The sequence below is a fragment of the Oncorhynchus clarkii genome, chromosome 21, assembly GCF_045791955.1.
Source record: "Oncorhynchus clarkii lewisi isolate Uvic-CL-2024 chromosome 21, UVic_Ocla_1.0, whole genome shotgun sequence".
Lineage (NCBI taxonomy): Eukaryota > Metazoa > Chordata > Actinopteri > Salmoniformes > Salmonidae > Oncorhynchus > Oncorhynchus clarkii.
This window is the reverse complement of record NC_092167.1, coordinates 5,984,531-6,005,208: the sequence shown is the minus strand read 5'-3', so window position 1 is coordinate 6,005,208 and position 20,678 is coordinate 5,984,531. Positions and strand designations below refer to the sequence as shown.

At 43.7% G+C, this 20,678-nt stretch overlaps 1 protein-coding gene across 1 annotated transcript in view; it reads right to left on the bottom strand.

The window, feature by feature from the left end:
- The window catches only part of LOC139378421 (exocyst complex component 4-like), a 247,383-nt gene that overhangs the window by 200,531 nt on the left and 26,174 nt on the right, over positions 1-20,678 (bottom strand). The window contains exons 6-7 of the mRNA XM_071120583.1: positions 18,038-18,284; positions 1,795-1,969 (exon numbers count right to left, since the gene is read on the bottom strand). Of these exons, the coding sequence (XP_070976684.1) occupies positions 1,795-1,969; positions 18,038-18,284 (422 nt within the window). The remainder of the gene's footprint in view (positions 1-1,794; positions 1,970-18,037; positions 18,285-20,678) is intronic.

The window sequence follows — 20,678 nt, the reverse complement described above, 5'->3', positions numbered from 1 at the left end:
GTTTCCTCCAACACATTAGTGCAGCTGGTTTGATGCGCGCTGTGTTAAAGAAGCAGTGCGGCTTGGTTGGGTTGTGTTTCGGAGGACGCATGACTTTCAACCTTCGTTTCTCCCGAGCCCGTACGGGAGTTGTAGGAGACAAGATAGTAACTACTAACAATTGGATACCACGAAATTGGGGAGAAAAGGGTGTACATTTTTTATTTTTTACAAAAAAAACGTATTATTTAAAAAAATGTATTATGCTGACTACAAAAGGCAAGACTCACTGACATTCTGTCTGCTTTCACAGTCCTACATACAGCCCTGGGCTGTATATAAAGAAACCAGATTAATTTTTACAATGAACGTGTAGTCAATCCACATTAGTAAAGCTTGTGGTCACTAACGGGAAGGCTATATGGGTTCGTGTCATTTGAAGCCTAATCCATACAGACCAAGCTACATGACAGCAGACTGGTTTGGAGAGAAAAGTCAGAGACCATATCTAGAAAACCAGTCTGAGAACCATGATGTGGATCCTCATACCTCCATCTGTAGTTTGACTGTAGACTCTTTAATGCTCAGAGCTCAAGCTGGAGCCCAGCCATCACTCACATGTGTGACAGGAGAATACCCTGGAGCTACACCTCACAATGACTCCCTCCACAGGGGATAGCTAGCTTCACGTTACAGGACCGCTTCCCCAGCGTAACTGGCTGTTCCCGAGCCAACGTCCCCTCTGGCTGCTCCGTTTCATCATCAGACCTGTGTTCCCTTCTCATCCTTCCCCTCGTTTCCACACTTCACTACACTCTGAAATGTGTCCACCTACACACAGGCTTACGTCTTAGAACGCGACGGAAGAAATCAAGCGCTACGGATTTCATCATCGTGTCAGATTAGGAATCGAAAAATATATAAATTATACAGTGGGGTTGATGTTAGTTGTGACACACACAGGAACAGGCACTTCCCCTGATTGCTTGGTTTAATTGCAGTCCTTTAATTGGTGCGTGTCGGCTGCACTGTGTTTGCTCCCTGCTCCCGTCTGATTGGCTGAGATGATGAGCAGCTGTTTGGAAGTGACCTATGACAGATCCCTGAGGAACGCCCATGTAAGGCAGGCACCCCCAGCAGACACTGACTAGACTAGGGGAGAGAGTTTTTGTGTGTGCTTGTTTGAATATGTGTGTTTTTCAATGTGTTTTTTTTATACACGTGTGTGTACTCTCAGCACTCGTTCCACAAGAATAATCTCTTCTTTGAAAAGAAAGACAACATTGACTGGCTGCACAACCGAGTGTTGGGTGAAACACTGCCAGGATTCCTAGCTGGATGCACAACACACACAGAGGTAACAGCATTCTCTCAAGGAATTAGCCTACATCCCTCCTGCTATGGATACGACATGCTTTCACAGTCACACCCCCCCGGGCCGCATATGAAGAACCAGATTGATTTCTACAATGAACGTGTACAGTAAATAGTCAATCTGCATTAGTAAAGATTTTCGTCACTAAAGGTAAAGCTATATCTGTTTTTGTCATTGTCGTTGATGTCAGAACAGTGAGTCTTGTCTCTCCTAGTTAACATCATGTGTGATCATTCCTGCTCATGGAAGCCTAATCTATGCTTTCACAGTCTAAAGGTTTAACCACATGTGTGCAAATCATCTACTGCAATATCATCCGTGACTCTTTATGGATACACAGAACGGCAGATGGATCTTTGTAGATATTTTTTATTTGTGTGTGGTGCAGGGATTCGGGACTGTGATAGACTCAAAAGTTGACATTTTAAACTTGAACTGACCTGGAGCACGGTCTGGATCTTAGCAGAGACGTCGGCTAGCTCATAGAGCTTGATGCCCTCCTGGGCTCCGTTGGGGGACACCACGATCTGCTGCAGGTGGGCCAGCACCACACTGTGGGCCGCAGCCACCGCGTTGAACTTGTCAAACAGCAGCTCCAGCAGTTCCAGCAGCAGCCTGCAGAGGGCAGCAGAGATAGAGGCTGTGGTGAGGACGGCTGGTGGAACAACAGGTGAAGAAGCTGCGATACACAGCCCAAACATTGGCCCTGCTAGAATATTCAAAATGCCTCCTTCCTTCCTTCTGAAATGACTTCAAGGAAGAGAGGAAAGGAATGATACAGTTGAAGAGTATTAGAATAGGGCCCTAAGATGCAGCAGGTACTAAGGCCCAGTTTGAATTCCTTTCAAATGCATCCTTTCTTCCTTCCTAGGGTTTTACCTCAGTGTTAGAGTGATTACATTAAGGAAGGGAGAATGGTTGATATTTGAACAGCAATTCAAACTGTTCTTATCAATTCATCCCGGGTCAGTTGTATTGTGAGGCTCACACAGGTTTAGAGTTAGAACAGAGGCAAAGACAACTGATCCTGGACCACTGATGGTGGACTATCAGGAGGTCTCTCCAAGGCAGCACCACTCCTGTCAGCCTCCAGGTCTAAAAGCTCCTCTCTAATCTCATTGACTCTCATTCAATAATTGACTAGTAACAGACAAGCTAATGCACAGCAGTCAAAACCATTCTGACCTCAGCTCAATGCTAAAGCATTGATGAATTTGAATTTATATTTCTGATTGGAACCTGCTCGTTAGTAGAGTACTTCAGCTCTTCAGCCTCCACCAGTCCACACAAGGACCAATCTTTCAATGTAAAGAGGGACCATTCAATAAGTGTTCTTTTAATTGTGGTTGATAAGTGCATATATCTGTTGGAACAGGAGTGGAGCACTTCGTTGTAGTAAGGTACTACATATCAGAGGAGAAGAATTTAACAATGTAAGCATTCTCTCTAAGCATACTGTATTCTGACCTGAAATATACAACACTAGAGCCTATAGAGGACAAGTGACCAAACAGGTACTGAAGTCAAGCCGTCAGCCCACCGAGCAAGGCATTAGCTGTCAGTTTAGAGTCTCCTCAGGCCAGATTAGGCTTTGTACATGTGGCGTTAACCAACCTGCCTCAGCAACAATTAGAATTCATTAGCTTAATAAACATTCAGAAATCTAGTTGAATCGGCAGGCAAAAGGAGTCTCATCCAGGTAGTTTGGGCTGAGCGGTTGAAAAGAACAGTCTAGGTACTGGCAGAGTGCTTCCCCAGTCACACAGAGGCAGCTGGCTCTGACTACAATTAGCAGCATCTGTCAAAGTCTCTGGTTCCACTAGGACTCACACACATCTGGTGGTCTTTTGTTTTCAGGGATGTGGGGACACTTCTGACTTTATTTACTGAGGAAGGTTGGGCTAAACTCCGTGCCGGATCTGAACGGTACACATACACCAGAGGAGGTACTGTGTGGAATGAAGAGTAAGTGAATGACAGAGAGTTTGGGAGAGACACGGGGTCTTTGCCTACCTTTTTAAACTTTAGACGAATGTTACATGAAAACATTTGGGTGGGGGAAAATGAAGGAGAGAGATGGATGGAGGGTGTTTGGTTGGTAGTCCATCACTAGACTGGTAGACAGAGAGGGTGTATGTTATGAATGGTTAAGGACATACAATGTTATGAATGGTTAGGGACAGAGACAGAGAGGGTGTATGTTATGAATGGTTAGGGACAGACAGACAGGGAGGATGTATGTTATGAATGGTTAGGGACAGAGACAGGGAGGATGTATGTTGTGAATGGTTAGGGACAGACAGACAGGGAGGATGTATGTTATGAATGGTTAGGGACAGGCAGACAGGGAGGATGTATGTTATGAATGGTTAGGGACAGAGACAGGCAGGATGTATGTTATGAACGGTTAGGGACAGAGAGGATGTATGTTATGAATGGTTAGGGACAGAGACAGGGAGGATGTATGTTATGAATGGTTAGGGACAGGCAGACAGGGAGGATGTATGTTATGAATGGTTAGGGACAGAGACAGAGAGGATGTATGTTATGAATGGTTAGGGACAGAGACAGGGAGGATGTATGTTATGAATGGTTAGGGACAGAGACAGGGAGGATGTATGTTATGAATGGTTAGGGACAGGCAGACAGGGAGGATGTATGTTATGAATGGTTAGGAACAGGCTGACAGGCAGACAGGGAGGATGTATGTTATGAATGGTTAGGGACAGAGACAGAGAGGGTGTATGTTATGAATGGTTAGGGACAGACAGACAGGCAGGATGTATGTTATGAACGGAGACAGACAGACATGAATGGTTAGGGACTGGAGGATGTATGTTATGAATGGTTAGGGACAGGCAGGATGTATGTTATGAATGGTTAGGGACAGACAGACAGGCAGGATGTATGTTATGAATGGTTAGGGACAGAGACAGGGAGGATGTATGTTATGAATGGTTAGGGACAGACAGACAGGCAGGATGTATGTTATGAATGGTTAGGGACAGAGACAGGGAGGATGTATGTTATGAATGGTTAGGGACAGGCAGGATGGATGTTATGAATGGTTAAGGACAGGCAGGATGTATGTTATGAATGGTTAGGGACAGGCAGGATGTATGTTATGAATGGTTAGGGACAGGCAGGATGTATGTTATGAATGGTTAGGGACAGGCAGACAGGGAGGATGTATGTTGTGAATGGTTAGGGACAGACAGACAGGGAGGATGTATGTTATGAATGGTTAGGGACAGACAGACAGGCAGGATGTATGTTATGAATGGTTAGGGACAGAGACAGGGAGGATGTATGTTATGAATGGTTAGGGACAGAGACAGGGAGGATGTATGTTATGAATGGTTAGGGACAGACAGACAGGCAGGATGTATGTTATGAATGGTTAGGGACAGAGACAGGGAGGATGTATGTTATGAATGGTTAGGGACAGGCAGGATGGATGTTATGAATGGTTAAGGACAGGCAGGATGTATGTTATGAATGGTTAGGGACAGGCAGGATATATGTTATGAATGGTTAGGGACAGGCAGGATGGATGTTATGAATGGTTAAGGACAGGCAGGATGTATGTTATGAATGGTTAGGGACAGGCAGGATGTATGTTATGAATGGTTAGGGACAGGCAGGATGTATGTTATGAATGGTTAGGGACAGGCAGGATGTATGTTATGAATGGTTAGGGACAGGCAGGATGTATGTTATGAATGGTTAGGGACAGGCAGGATGTATGTTATGAATGGTTAGGGACAGGCAGACAGGGAGGATGTATGTTGTGAATGGTTAGGGACAGGCAGACAGGGAGGATGTATGTTGTGAATGGTTAGGGACAGAGACAGGGAGGATGTATGTTATGAATGGTTAGGGACAGAGACAGGGAGGATGTATGTTATGAATGGTTAGGGACAGAGACAGGGAGGATGTATGTTATGAATGGTTAGGGACAGAGACAGGGAGGATGTATGTTATGAATGGTTAGGGACAGAGACAGGGAGGATGTATGTTATGAATGGTTAGGGACAGGGAGGGTGTATGTTATGAATGGTTAGGGACAGAGACAGGGAGGATGTATGTTATGAATTGTTAGGGACAGAGACAGGGAGGATGTATGTTATGAATGGTTAGGGACAGGCAGACAGGGAGGATGTATGTTATGAATGGTTAGGGACAGGCAGGATGTATGTTATGAATGGTTAGGGACAGGCAGACAGGGAGGATGTATGTTGTGAATGGTTAGGGACAGAGACAGGGAGGATGTATGTTATGAATGGTTAGGAACAGGCAGGATGGATGTTATGAATGGTTAGGGACAGGCAGGATGGATGTTATGAATGGTTAGGGACAGAGACAGGGAGGATGTATGTTATGAATGGTTAGGAACAGGCAGGATGTATGGTATGAATGGTTAGGGACAGGCAGACAGGGAGGATGTATGTTATGAATGGTTAGGGACAGACAGACAGGCAGGATGTATGTTATGAATGGTTAGGAACAGGCAGGATGTATGTTATGAATGGTTAGGGACAGGCAGGATGTATGTTATGAATGGTTAGGGACAGGCAGGATATATGTTATGAATGGTTAGGGACAGACAGACAGGCAGGATGTATGTTATGAATGGTTAGGGACAGAGACAGAGAGGGAGTATGTTATGAATGGTTAGGAACAGGCTGACAGGCAGACAGGGAGGATATATGTTATGAATGGTTAGGGACAGGCAGACAGGGAGGATATATGTTATGAATGGTTAGGGACAGAGAGAGAGGGTGTATGTTATGAATGGTTAGGGACAGAGACAGGGAGGATGTATGTTATGAATGGTTAGGGACAGGCAGACAGGCAGGATGTATGTTATGAATGGTTAGGGACAGACAGACAGGCAGGATGTATGTTATGAATGGTTAGGGACAGACAGACAGGCAGGATGTATGTTATGAATGGTTAGGGACAGAGAGAGAGGGTGTATGTTATGAATGGTTAGGGACAGAGACAGAGACAGAGGGATGTATGTTATGAATGGTTAGGGACAGAGACAGACAGGGCAGGATGTATGTTATGAATGGTTAGGGACAGAGCCAGGGAGGATGTATGTTATGAATGGTTAGGGACAGAGACAGGGAGGATGTATGTTATGAATGGTTAGGGACAGAGACAGGGAGGATGTATGTTATGAATGGTTAGGGACAGACAGACAGGCAGGATGTATGTTATGAATGGTTAGGGACAGAGACAGAGAGGATGTATGTTATGAATGGTTAGGGACAGAGACAGGGAGGATGTATGTTATGAATGGTTAGGGACAGACAGACAGGCAGGATGTATGTTATGAATGGTTAGGGACAGAGAGAGAGGGTGTATGTTATGAATGGTTAGGGACAGAGACAGGGAGGATGTATGTTATGAATGGTTAGGGACAGGCAGGATGTATGTTATGAATGGTTAGGGACAGGAACAAATCACAATGAGACATACCTCAGTGAGCATGAGGGGTCCATCTTATGTGGTGAAGAGATACAATGGGATCTCTCTTCCACACACACACACACACACACTTGCTCACACACACACACAGCCCCCCCACCAGGTTCTGACCTTTCACCTGTTCTCTTCCCTCATCCCTCATTCGATGTGATGAATCTCTGGTTTTCCAGAGCAGAGAAGGAGAGAGAGAGCCCCATTCCCCTCGTTATCTCACACAGCAGGCCATTCTAATAGATCTCCTCATTTCCCAGAAGGATGGAAGACACGGACACCCAGGTGATGGACGACAGAAAGAGGGGCTCCGGAGCGAGGAGGGATCACGCACTGCGGTCAAGCGCTCATTCAGGGTGTGTGTGTGTATGTGTTTAAGTGTGAATTAGTCTGTGTGTTAATACATATGTGTGTGTTGAGTGAAAGAGAATGTGTGTGTGTATGTGTGTGTTGAGTGAAAGAGAATATGTGTGTGTGTGTGTGTGTGTGTGTGTGTGTGTGTGTGTGTGTGTGTGTTTAGCATGCAGTGTCAGGTGGGCTAGGTGGGACCCTAACTCACCCAGGAGAATGTTATTTATTGTCGCCTGTAGTGTCTTCACAGGAACCATCACGCTAAGTGACTGTGCCAGGTCATCACCCCGACACACACACACACACAACTGGCCATATGAAATAAACTGGCTATATGATCAGCCATAGTCCATAACATGGCTAGTTGCATCATCAGACATACTGTATGTACCAGGGTAGCAACATTCCCAGGCTTCTAACCCGGATTTCTAGAAAACCTGGGAATTTGGGGAAAGTTGTCAGAACATTGCAAGTCTAACCAGGATAAAAACCAACAGATCTTCAATATGACAATTCAATATGTCTGTGACACCATCTGAGTAGCGATCACCATGTCAACCAAATTCCTCTATTAGATTAGAAGAGACAAAGCACAGGACATCTGTATTCTGTGTTTAAATCAAAGGACTGCACACTGAGGATGTTTTACAGGAACCAGTCAGAGACGCTGTGTAATACGCTGGGCATTATCTACTGAACAGCACCATCTATGTGTTGCTCATTACGCAAGAAAGAACACCTTGCTACACGACTTATATAGAGGTTTCCATAGCAACGGGCCTCGGCTTGAACTTGCGTGTGTGCGTGTACAAACACACGTACATACACACAGTAAAGTAAAACGGATATGGAGAAGGTGGGGTTGAAAACAAGCTGCACTGCATTGTCCTATACTGGTGTCAGATGAGATTCAGCACACGGTGGGAGCCAAGGCCTGACCCAACATCTGACAGAATAACAACACTTAGTCTATCTTTTAAATGCTACAACATCAATGGACTGTGTGTGTGTGTGTGTGTGTGTGTATCTTGGCATGTTTGTTTAAAGCAGCAGTGTGTCTGTTTCTTCATGGTCTGGCAGGTGTTGTCCCAAATGTCCTGCCACTACTGTGTTTAACACCTGATTGGCTGTCTGACTAGACGTCTGACTATCACTGGTGTTGCATAGCATCCCGAAAAGTTGTCCCCTCCTTTTTGCCCTTGTTCACTCCCCTTAGTTTCCTCCATATTGACTAACTGGGTAGGTGTTAAAACTCTACCTAGTTTCCTCCATAATGACTAACAGGGTAGGTGTTAAAACTCTACCTAGTTTCCTCCATATTGACTAACTGGGTAGGTGTTAATTAAAACTCTACCTAGTTTCCTCCATAATGACTAACAGGGTAGGTGTTAAAACTCTACCTAGTTTCCTCCATATTGACTAACTAGGTAGGTGTTAAAACTCTACCTAGTTTCCTCCATATTGACTAACTGGGTAGGTGTTAAAACTCTACCTAGTTTCCTCCATATTGACTAACTGGGTAGGTGTTAGTTAAAACTCTACCTAGTTGCCTCCATATTGACTAACTGGGTAGGTGTTAAAACTCCTAGTTGCCTCCAGACTAACTGGGTAGGTGTTAGTTAAAACTCTACCTAGTTTCCTCCATATTGACTAACTGGGTAGGTGTTAAAACTCTACCTAGTTTCCTCCATATTGACTAACAGGGTAGGTGTTAGTTAAAACTCTACCTAGTTGCCTCCATATTGACTAACTGGGTAGGTGTTAAAACTCTACCTAGTTTCCTCCATATTGACTAACTGGGTAGGTGTTAAAACTACCTAGTTGCCTCCATATTGACTAACTGGGTAGGTGTTAGTTAAAACTCTACCTAGTTTCCTCCATATTGACTAACTGGGTAGGTATTAAAACTCTACCTAGTTGCCTCCATATTGACTAACAGGGTAGGTGTTAAAACTCTACCTAGTTTCCTCCATATTGACTAACTGGGTAGGTGTTAAAACTCTACCTAGTTTCCTCCATATTGACTAACTGGGTAGGTGTTAGTTAAAACTACCTAGTTGCCTCCATATTGACTAACTGGGTAGGTGTTAAAACTCTACCTAGTTTCCTCCATATTGACTAACAGGGTAGGTGTTAGTTAAAACTCTACCTAGTTTCCCCCATAATGACTAACAGGGTAGGTGTTAAAACTCTACCTAGTTTCCTCCATATTGACTAACTGGGTAGGTGTTAAAACTCTACCTAGTTTCCTCCATAATGACTAACAGGGTAGGTGTTAAAACTCTACCTAGTTTCCTCCATATTGACTAACTGGGTAGGTGTTAATTAAAACTCTACCTAGTTTCCTCCATAATGACTAACAGGGTAGGTGTTAAAACTCTACCTAGTTTCCTCCATATTGACTAACTAGGTAGGTGTTAAAACTCTACCTAGTTTCCTCCATATTGACTAACAGGGTAGGTGTTAGTTAAAACTCTACCTAGTTGCCTCCATATTGACTAACTGGGTAGGTGTTAGTTAAAACTCTACCTAGTTGCCTCCATATTGACTAACTGGGTAGGTGTTAAAACTCTACCTAGTTTCCTCCATATTGACTAACTGGGTAGGTGTTAATTAAAACTCTACCTAGTTTCCTCCATAATGACTAACAGGGTAGGTGTTAAAACTCTACCTAGTTTCCTCCATATTGACTAACTGGGTAGGTGTTAGTTACAACTACCTAGTTGCCTCCATATTGACTAACTGGGTAGGTGTTAGTTAAAACTCTACCTAGTTTCCTCCATATTGACTAACTGGGTAGGTATTAAAACTCTACCTAGTTGCCTACATATTGACTAACAGGGTAGGTGTTAAAACTCTACCTAGTTTCCTCCATATTGACTAACTGGGTAGGTGTTAAAACTCTACCTAGTTTCCTCCATATTGACTAACTGGGTAGGTGTTAGTTAAAACTACCTAGTTGCCTCCATATTGACTAACTGGGTAGGTGTTAAAACTCTACCTAGTTTCCTCCATATTGACTAACAGGGTAGGTGTTAGTTAAAACTCTACCTAGTTGCCTCCATATTGACTAACTGGGTAGGTGTTAAAACTCTACCTAGTTTCCTCCATATTGACTAACTGGGTAGGTGTTAAAACTCTACCTAGTTTCCTCCATAATGACTAACAGGGTAGCTGTTAAAACTCTACCTAGTTTCCCCCATAATGACTAACAGGGTAGGTGTTAAAACTCTACCTAGTTTCCTCCATATTGACTAACTGGGTAGGTGTTAAAACTCTACCTAGTTTCCTCCATAATGACTAACAGGGTAGGTGTTAAAACTCTACCTAGTTTCCTCCATATTGACTAACTGGGTAGGTGTTAATTAAAACTCTACCTAGTTTCCTCCATAATGACTAACAGGGTAGGTGTTAAAACTCTACCTAGTTTCCTCCATATTGACTAACTAGGTAGGTGTTAAAACTCTACCTAGTTTCCTCCATATTGACAAACTGGGTAGGTGTTAAAACTCTACCTAGTTGCCTCCATATTGACTAACTGGGTAGGTGTTAAAACTCTACCTAGTTTCCTCCATATTGACTAACTGGGTAGGTGTTAATTAAAACTCTACCTAGTTTCCTCCATAATGACTAACAGGGTAGGTGTTAAAACTCTACCTACTTTCCTCCATAATGACTAACAGGGTAGGTGTTAGTTAAAACTCTACCTAGTTTCCTCCATATTGACTAACTGGGTAGGTGTTAGTTAAAACTACCTAGTTGCCTACATATTGACTAACTGGGTAGGTATTAAAACTCTACCTAGTTGCCTCCATATTGACTAACAGGGTAGGTGATAAAACTACCTAGTTGCCTCCATATTGACTAACTGGGTAGGTGTTAGTTAAAACTCTACCTAGTTGCCTCCATATTGACTAACTGGGTAGGTGTTAGTTAAAACACTACCTAGTTTCCTCCATATTGACTAACTGGGTAGGTGTTAGTTAAAACTACCTAGTTGCCTCCATATTGACTAACTGGGTAGGTGTTAGTTAAAACTCTACCTAGTTTCCTCCATATTGACTAACTGGGTAGGTGTTAGTTAAAACTCTACCTAGTTGCCTCCATATTGACTAACTGGGTAGGTGTTAAAACTATACCTAGTTGCCTCCATATTGACTAACTGGGTAGGTGTTAGTTAAAACTCTACATAGTTTCCTCCATATTGACTAACTGGGTAGGTGTTAAAACTCTACCTAGTTTCCTCCATAATGACTAACTGGGTAGGTGTTAATTAAAACTCTACCTAGTTTCCTCCATAATGACTAACAGGGTAGGTGTTAAAACTCTACCTAGTTTCCTCCATATTGACTAACTGGGTAGGTGTTAGTTAAAACGACCTAGTTGCCTCCATATTGACTAACTGGGTAGGTGTTAGTTAAAACTCTACCTAGTTTCCTCCATATTGACTAACTGGGTAGGTGTTAGTTAAAACTCTACCTAGTTGGGTAGGTATTAAAACCTCCATATATGACTAACAGGGTAGGTGTTAAAACTCTACCTAGTTTCCTCCATATTGACTAACTGGGTAGGTATTAAAACTCTACCTAGTTGCCTCCATATTGACTAACAGGGTAGGTGATAAAACTACCTAGTTGCCTCCATATTGACTAACTGGGTAGGTGTTATTTAAAACTCTACCTAGTTTCCTCCATATTGACTAACTGGGTAGGTGTTAGTTAAAACTACCTAGTTGCCTCCATATTGACTAACTGGGTAGGTATTAAAACTCTACCTAGTTGCCTCCATATTGACTAACAGGGTAGGTGTTAAAACTCTACCTAGTTTCCTCCATATTGACTAACTGGGTAGGTGTTAAAACTCTACCTAGTTTCCTCCATATTGACTAACTGGGTAGGTGTTAGTTAAAACTACATAGTTTCCTCCATATTGACTAACTGGGTAGGTGTTAATTAAAACTCTACCTAGTTTCCTCCATAATGACTAACAGGGTAGGTGTTAACACTCTACCTAGTTTCCTCCATATTGACTAACAGGGTAGGTGTTAAAACTCTACCTAGTTTCCTCCATATTGACTAACTGGGTAGGTCTTAGTTAAAACTACCTAGTTGCCTCCATATTGACTAACTGGGTAGGTATTAAAACTCTACCTAGTTTCCTCCATATTGACTAACTGGGTAGGTGTTAAAACTCTACCTAGTTTCCTCCATATTGACTAACTGGGTAGGTGTTAAAACTCTACCTAGTTGCCTCCATATTGACTAACTGGGTAGGTGTTAGTTAAAACTCTACCTAGTTTCCTCCATAATGACTAACAGGGTAGGTGTTAAAACTCTACCTAGTTTCCTCCATATTGACTAACTGGGTAGGTGTTAGTTAAAACTACCTAGTTGCCTCCATATTGACTAACTGGGTAGGTATTAAAACTCTACCTAGTTGCCTCCATATTGACTAACAGGGTAGGTGTTAAAACTCTACCTAGTTTCCTCCATAATGACTAACAGGGTAGGTGTTAAAACTCTACCTAGTTTCCTCCATATTGACTAACAGGGTAGGTGTTAAAACTCTACCTAGTTTCCTCCATATTGACTAACTGGGTAGGTCTTAGTTAAAACTACCTAGTTGCCTCCATATTGACTAACTGGGTAGGTATTAAAACTCTACCTAGTTTCCTCCATATTGACTAACTGGGTAGGTGTTAAAACTCTACCTAGTTTCCTCCATATTGACTAACTGGGTAGGTGTTAGTTAAAACTACATAGTTTCCTCCATATTGACTAACTGGGTAGGTGTTAGTTAAAACTCTACCTAGTTTCCTCCATAATGACTAACAGGGTAGGTGTTAGTTAAAACTCTACCTAGTTTCCTCCATATTGACTAACTGGGTAGGTGTTAGTTAAAACTACCTAGTTGCCTCCATATTGACTAACTGGGTAGGTATTAAAACTCTACCTAGTTGCCTCCATATTGACTAACAGGGTAGGTGTTAAAACTCTACCTAGTTTCCTCCATATTGACTAACTGGGTAGGTGTTAAAACTCTACCTAGTTGCCTCCATATTGACTAACTGGGTAGGTGTTAGTTAAAACTCTACCTAGTTTCCTCCATAATGACTAACAGGGTAGGTGTTAAAACTCTACCTAGTTTCCTCCATATTGACTAACTGGGTAGGTGTTAGTTAAAACTACCTAGTTTCCTCCATATTGACTAACTGGGTAGGTGTTAAAACTCTACCTAGTTTCCTCCATAATGACTAACTGGGTAGGTGTTAGTTAAAACTCTACCTAGTTTCCTCCATAATGACTAACAGGGTAGGTGTTAAAACTCTACCTAGTTTCCTCCATATTGACTAACTGGGTAGGTGTTAGTTAAAACTCTACCTAGTTGCCTCCATATTGACTAACAGGGTAGGTGATAAAACTACCTAGTTGCCTCCATATTGACTAACTGGGTAGGTGTTAGTTAAAACTCTATCTAGTTTCCTCCATATTGACTAACTGGGTAGGTGTTAGTTAAAACTCTACCTAGTTTCCTCCATATTGACTAACTGGGTAGGTATTAAAACTCTACCTAGTTGCCTCCATATTGACTAACAGGGTAGGTGATAAAACTACCTAGTTGCCTCCATATTGACTAACTGGGTAGGTGTTAGTTAAAACTACCTAGTTTCCTCCATATTGACTAACTGGGTAGGTGTTAGTTAGAACTACCTAGTTGCCTCCATATTGACTAACTGGGTAGGTATTAAAACTCTACCTAGTTGCCTCCATATTGACTAACAGGGTAGGTGATAAAACTACCTAGTTGCCTCCATATTGACTAACTGGGTAGGTGTTAGTTAAAACTCTACCTAGTTTCCTCCATAATGACTAACAGGGTAGGTGTTAAAACTCTACCTAGTTTCCTCCATATTGACTAACTGGGTAGGTGTTAGTTAAAACTACCTAGTTGCCTCCATATTGACTAACTGGGTAGGTATTAAAACTCTACCTAGTTGCCTCCATATTGACTAACAGGGTAGGTGTTAAAACTCTACCTAGTTTCCTCCATAATGACTAACAGGGTAGGTGTTAAAACTCTACCTAGTTTCCTCCATATTGACTAACAGGGTAGGTGTTAAAACTCTACCTAGTTTCCTCCATATTGACTAACTGGGTAGGTCTTAGTTAAAACTACCTAGTTGCCTCCATATTGACTAACTGGGTAGGTATTAAAACTCTACCTAGTTGCCTCCATATTGACTAACAGGGTAGGTGATAAAACTACCTAGTTGCCTCCATATTGACTAACTGGGTAGGTGTTAGTTAAAACTACCTAGTTTCCTCCATATTGACTAACTGGGTAGGTGTTAGTTAGAACTACCTAGTTGCCTCCATATTGACTAACTGGGTAGGTATTAAAACTCTACCTAGTTGCCTCCATATTGACTAACAGGGTAGGTGATAAAACTACCTAGTTGCCTCCATATTGACTAACTGGGTAGGTGGTAAAACTCTACCTAGTTTCCTCCATATTGCCTTCACTTATTCATTCGTGTCAGATCTGTGAAGGGGAGTCTGAAACTAGGAAAGAGGAGAGGGAGATAACCTTTCTGGAATGAAATGCAGCCAAGGCCTCAGCACTAACCTAAACCCAGTAGCCACAATGGTGAACCAACAACCACCTCTTGAAACGTGGACAACGGCTAGGTTTAGAGGGCACAAGATACACAGATACTGTGAAAACAGACGGAGAGACAACGGGAGAAACGGAGGCCAAGAAAAACAAGTGTTCATCTCAGCTGAAGGTAAGTGCTTTCTTAAGTGCCGTCATTATATCTCTTCTCTTCCAGTATCTTTTGCTTTCCTGTTTTTTTTTTTCTGCGGAGTGAATGAATGCTGAGGGAAAAAGCAGAGGCTGGGTCTTGGCTTTCTGGATTACTCCATTACCTTAAATGAGGGAGTTATGGAGAACAGAGGAGGCTGAGGAGATGGAGAACAGAGGAGGCTGAGGAGATGGAGAACAGAGGAGGCTGAGGAGAGGGAGAACAGAGGAGGCTGAGGAGAGGGAGAACAGAGGAGGCTGAGGAGAGGGAGAACAGAGGAGGCTGAGGAGAGGGAGAACAGAGGAGGCTGAGGAGATGGAGAACAGAGGAGGCTGAGGAGAGGGAGAACAGAGGAGGCTGAGGAGAGGGAGAACAGAGGAGGCTGAGGAGAGGGAGAACAGAGGAGGCTGAGGAGAGGGAGAACAGAGGAGGCTGAGGAGAGGGAGAACAGAGGAGGCTGAGGAGATGGAGAACAGAGGAGGCTGAGGAGATGGAGAACAGAGGAGGCTGAGGAGATGGAGAACAGAGGAGACTGGGGAGATGGAGAACAGAGGAGGCTGAGGAGAGGGAGAACAGAGGAGGCGGAGGAGATGGAGAACAGAGGAGGCTGAGGAGATGGAGAACAGAGGAGACTGGGGAGATGGAGAACAGAGGAGGCTGAGGAGATGGAGAACAGAGGAGGCTGAGGAGATGGAGAACAGAGGAGGCTGAGGAGATGGAGAACAGAGGAGACTGGGGAGATGGAGAACAGAGGAGGCTGAGGAGAGGGTGTGCTTAACTGTTTGCTTTATTAGGGTTTCCACAATGAGATACAGAGAGAGAGGGAGGTGAGGATAGAGACTAATCAAAAATAATTTTCTAGCAGTTCACTCACTCCCAAAACACCCTTGTCGTACTTACTCTGTCTAAAGCTAAAGAGCTTGGATAGAAAAGCCCGGGATTTAATTGAAACTTGTCTCTTCTTGCTTGATGGTTTGTTTGCTTATTAGTGATGGAGACACAGACACATACAGTACCTCTCCTCCACTGTTCCTACCTCACCTCAGACCCATACAGTACCTCTCCTCACACATACAGTACCTCTCCTCACACATACAGTACCTCTCCTCCCCTGTTCCTACCTCACCTCAGACCCATACAGTACCTCTCCTCACACATACAGTACCTCTCCTCACACATACAGTACCTCTCCTCAGACCCTACAGTACCTCTCCTCACACATACAGTACCTCAGTACCTCACCTCACCTCAGTACAGTACCTCTCCTCACACATACAGTACCTCTCCTCACAGTACCTCTCCTCACACATACAGTACCTCTCCTCACACATACAGTATCCCCTGTTCCTACCTCACCTCAGACCCATACAGTACCTCTCCTCACACATACAGTACCTCTCCTCACACATACAGTACCTCCTACCTCAGACCCATACCCTCAGACCCATACAGTACCTCTCCTCAGACCCATACAGTACCTCTCCTCAGACCCATATGGTACCTCTCCTCAGACCCATACAGTACCTCTCCTCAGGTACCTCTCCTCGGACACATACAGTACCTTTCCTCCACTGTTCCTACCTCTCCTCAGACCCATACAGTACCTCTCCTCACACATACAGTACCTCTCCTCACACATACAGTACCTCTCCTCCCCTTTTCCTACCTCACCTCAGACCCATACAGTACCTCTCCTCACACATACAGTACCTCTCCTCACACATACAGTACCTCTCCTCCCCTGTTCCTACCTCACCTCAGACCCATACAGTACCTCTCCTCGGACACATACAGTACCTTTCCTCCACTGTTCCTACCTCTCCTCAGACACATACAGTACCTCTCCTCAGACCCATACGGTACCTCTCCTCAGACCCATACAGTAGCTCTCCTCAGACACATACAGTACCTCTCCTCACACATACAGTACCTCTCCTCAGACACATACAGTACCTCTCCTCAGACACATACAGTACCTCTCCTCAGACACATACAGTACCTCTCCTCAGACACATACAGTACCTCTCCTCAGACACATACAGTACCTCTCCTCAGACACATACAGTACCTCTCCTCAGACACATACAGTACCTCTCCTCAGACACATACAGTACCTCACCTCACACATACAGTACCTCACCTCACACATACAGTACCTCACCTCACACATACAGTACCTCACCTCAGACACATACAGTACCTCTCCTCACACACATACAGTACCTCTCCTCAGACACATACAGTACCTCTCCTCAGACACATACAGTACCTCTCCTCACACATACAGTACCTCACCTCACACATACAGTACCTCTCCTCAGACACATACAGTACCTCACCTCACACATACAGTACCTCACCTCACACATACAGTACCTCACCTCACACATACAGTACCTCACCTCACACATACAGTACCTCTCCTCAGACACATACAGTACCTCTCCTCACACATACAGTACCTCTCCTCAGACACATACAGTACCTTTCCTCAGACACATACAGTAGCTCTCCTCAGACACATACAGTACCTCTCCTCCACTGTTCCTACCTCACCTTAGCCAGTGAGTTGGACAAAACTATACACCCAAAGGCCCTGTTTGAAAACCCACAATGCATCCTTCCCTCCTTGAAGAAATCACAAATTCCACATGATTGGATAGGTAAAAATCGAGGGTTTCACTTCATAGCTCTCACCTATCCAGTCATGTGAGATTAGTGGTCACTTCAAGGAAGGAAAGGCTGCTGGTCTGCTATCCCACCCTCCAACCCTACCTCCATCTCTCCCTACCTGCATCTTTACCTGCATCCTGCCTTCCCTCCCCCTCCACCCCTACCTGCATCTTTACCTGCATCCTGCCTTCCCTCCTCCTCCACCTGCATCTTTACCTGCATCCTGCCTTCCCTCCTCCTCCACCCCTACCTGCATCTTTACCTGCATCCTGCCTTCCCTCCTCCTCCACCCCTACCTGCATCTTTACCTGCACCCCTCCATCCCACCTTCCCTCCCACCTTCCAGTCTTCCCTCCACCCCTCCCTACCTGGGCTGGCTCTCTGTGGCTAGGTTCTCTCCTCTCTGGTAGGCGTGATCAGCTATCTGGGTAGTGGATCTCTTCAGTATCTGCTTCAGCTCAGGCTCCAGGCGCTCCATGATGGCCTTGACAGCCTCAGGAATCTTCTTGAGCTTGGCCAGGCCTTTGATGAGGACGCCCATGAACTCTTGGGTGTTCTCCTCCGGGTGCACGTCAGGGTCCTCGCGGGCCTCGTGGTGCGCCTGCAGCTCACGCACTGAAAGAGGGAGTGACGCAGAATGAGAGAAGTGAGAGAGATAGAGAGATAGAGAGATAGAGAGATAGAGAGATAGAGAGATAGAGAGATAGATAGATAGATAGATAGATAGATAGATAGATAGATAGATAGATAGATAGATAGATAGATAGAAAACATGGGAAGTGACAGAGGGAGAGAGAGATACACAAACACACCCCACAGAGCCCCAGGACAGCAGCACAATTAGACCCAACCAAATCATGAGAAAACAAAAAGATAATTACTTGACACATTGGAAAGAATTAACAAAAAAACAGAGCAAACTATAATGCTATTTGGTCCTACACAGAGAGTACACAGTGGCAGAATACTTGACCACTGTCACTGACCCAAACTTAAGGAAAGCTTTAACTATGTACAGACTCAGTGAGCATAGCCTTGCTATTGAGAAAGGCCGCCGTAGGCAGACATGGCTCTCAAGAGAAGACAGGCTATGTGCTCACTGCCCACAAAATGAGGTGGAAACTGAGCCACACTTCCTAACATCCTGCCCAATGTATGACCATATTAGAGAGACATATTTCCCTCAGATTACACAGATCCACAAAGAATTCGAATACAAATCCATTTTTGATAAACTCCCATATCTACTGGGTGAAATTCCACAGTGTGCCATCACAGCAGCAAGATTTGTGACCTGTTGCCACATTTCAGGCTTCAAACATAAAGATATAAAACTGTATTTTTGTGTGAAGAATCAACAACAAGTGGGACACAATCATGAAGTGGAACGACATTTATTGGATATTTCAAACTTTTTGAACAAATCAAAAACTGAAAAATTGGGCGTGCAAAATTATTCAGCCCCTTTACTTTCAGTGCAGCAAACTCTCTCCAGAAGTTCAGTGAGGATCTCTGAATGATCCAATGTTGACCTAAATGACTAATGATGATAAATACAATCCACCTGTGTGTAATCAAGTCTCCGTATAAATGCACCTGCACTGTGATAGTCTCAGAGGTCCGTTAAAAGCGCAGAGAGCATCATGAAGAACAAGGAACACACCAGGCAGGTCCGAGATACTGTTGTGAAGAAGTTTAAAGCCGGATTTGGATACAAAAAGATTTCCCAAGCTTTAAACATCCCAAGGAGCACTGTGCAAGCGATAATATTGAAATGGAAGGAGTATCAGACCACTGCAAATCTACCAAGACCTGGCCGTCCCTCTAAACTTTCAGCTCATACAAGGAGAAGACTGATCAGAGATGCAGCCAAGAGGCCCATGATCACTCTGGATGAACTGCAGAGATCTACAGCTGAGGTGGGAGACTCTGTCCATAGGACAACAATCAGTCGTATATTGCACAAATCTGGCCTTTATGGAAGAGTGGCAAGAAGAAAGCCATTTCTTAAAGATATCCATAAAAAGTGTCGTTTAAAGTTTGCCACAAGCCACCTGGGAGATGAAAACCAAAATTGAACCTTTTGGCAACAATGCAAAACGTTATGTTTGGCGTAAAAGCAACACAGCTGAACACACCATCCCCACTGTCAAACATGGTGGTGGCAGCATCATGGTTTGGGCCTGCTTTTCTTCAGCAGGGACAGGGAAGATGGTTAAAATTGATGGGAAGATGGATGGAGCCAAATACAGGACCATTCTGGAAGAAAACCTGATGGAGTCTGCAAAAGACCTGAGACTGGGACAGAGATTTGTCTTCCAACAAGACAATGATCCAAAACATAAAGCAAAATCTACAATGGAATGGTTCAATAATAAACATATCCAGGTGTTAGAATGGCCAAGTCAAAGTCCAGACCTGAATCCAATCGAGAATCTGTGGAAAGAACTGAAAACTGCTGTTCACAAATGCTCTCCATCCAACCTCACTGAGCTCGAGCTGTTTTGCAAGGAGGAATGGGAAAAAATGTTAGTCTCTCGATGTGCAAAACTGATAGAGACATACCCCAAGCGACTTACAGCTGTAATCGCAGCAAAAGGTGGCGCTACAAAGTATTAACTTAAGGGGGCTGAATAATTTTTCAGTTTTTGATTTGTTAAAAAAGTTTGAAATATCCAATAAATGTTCGTTCCACTTCATGATTGTGTCCCACTTGTTGTTGATTCTTCACAAAAAAAATACAGTTTTATATCTTTATGTTTGAAGCCTGAAATGTGGCAAAAGGTCGCAAAGTTCAAGGGGGCCGAATACTTTCGCAAGGCACTGTATATATATAATATGACATTTGTAATGTCTTCATTGTTTTGAAACTTCTGTATGTGTAATGTTTACTGTTAATTTGTATTGTTTATATCACTTTTGTATATTATCTACCTCACTTGCTTTGGCAATGTTAACACACGTTTCCCATGCCAATAAAGCCCCTTGAATTGAATTGATACTAGAGCT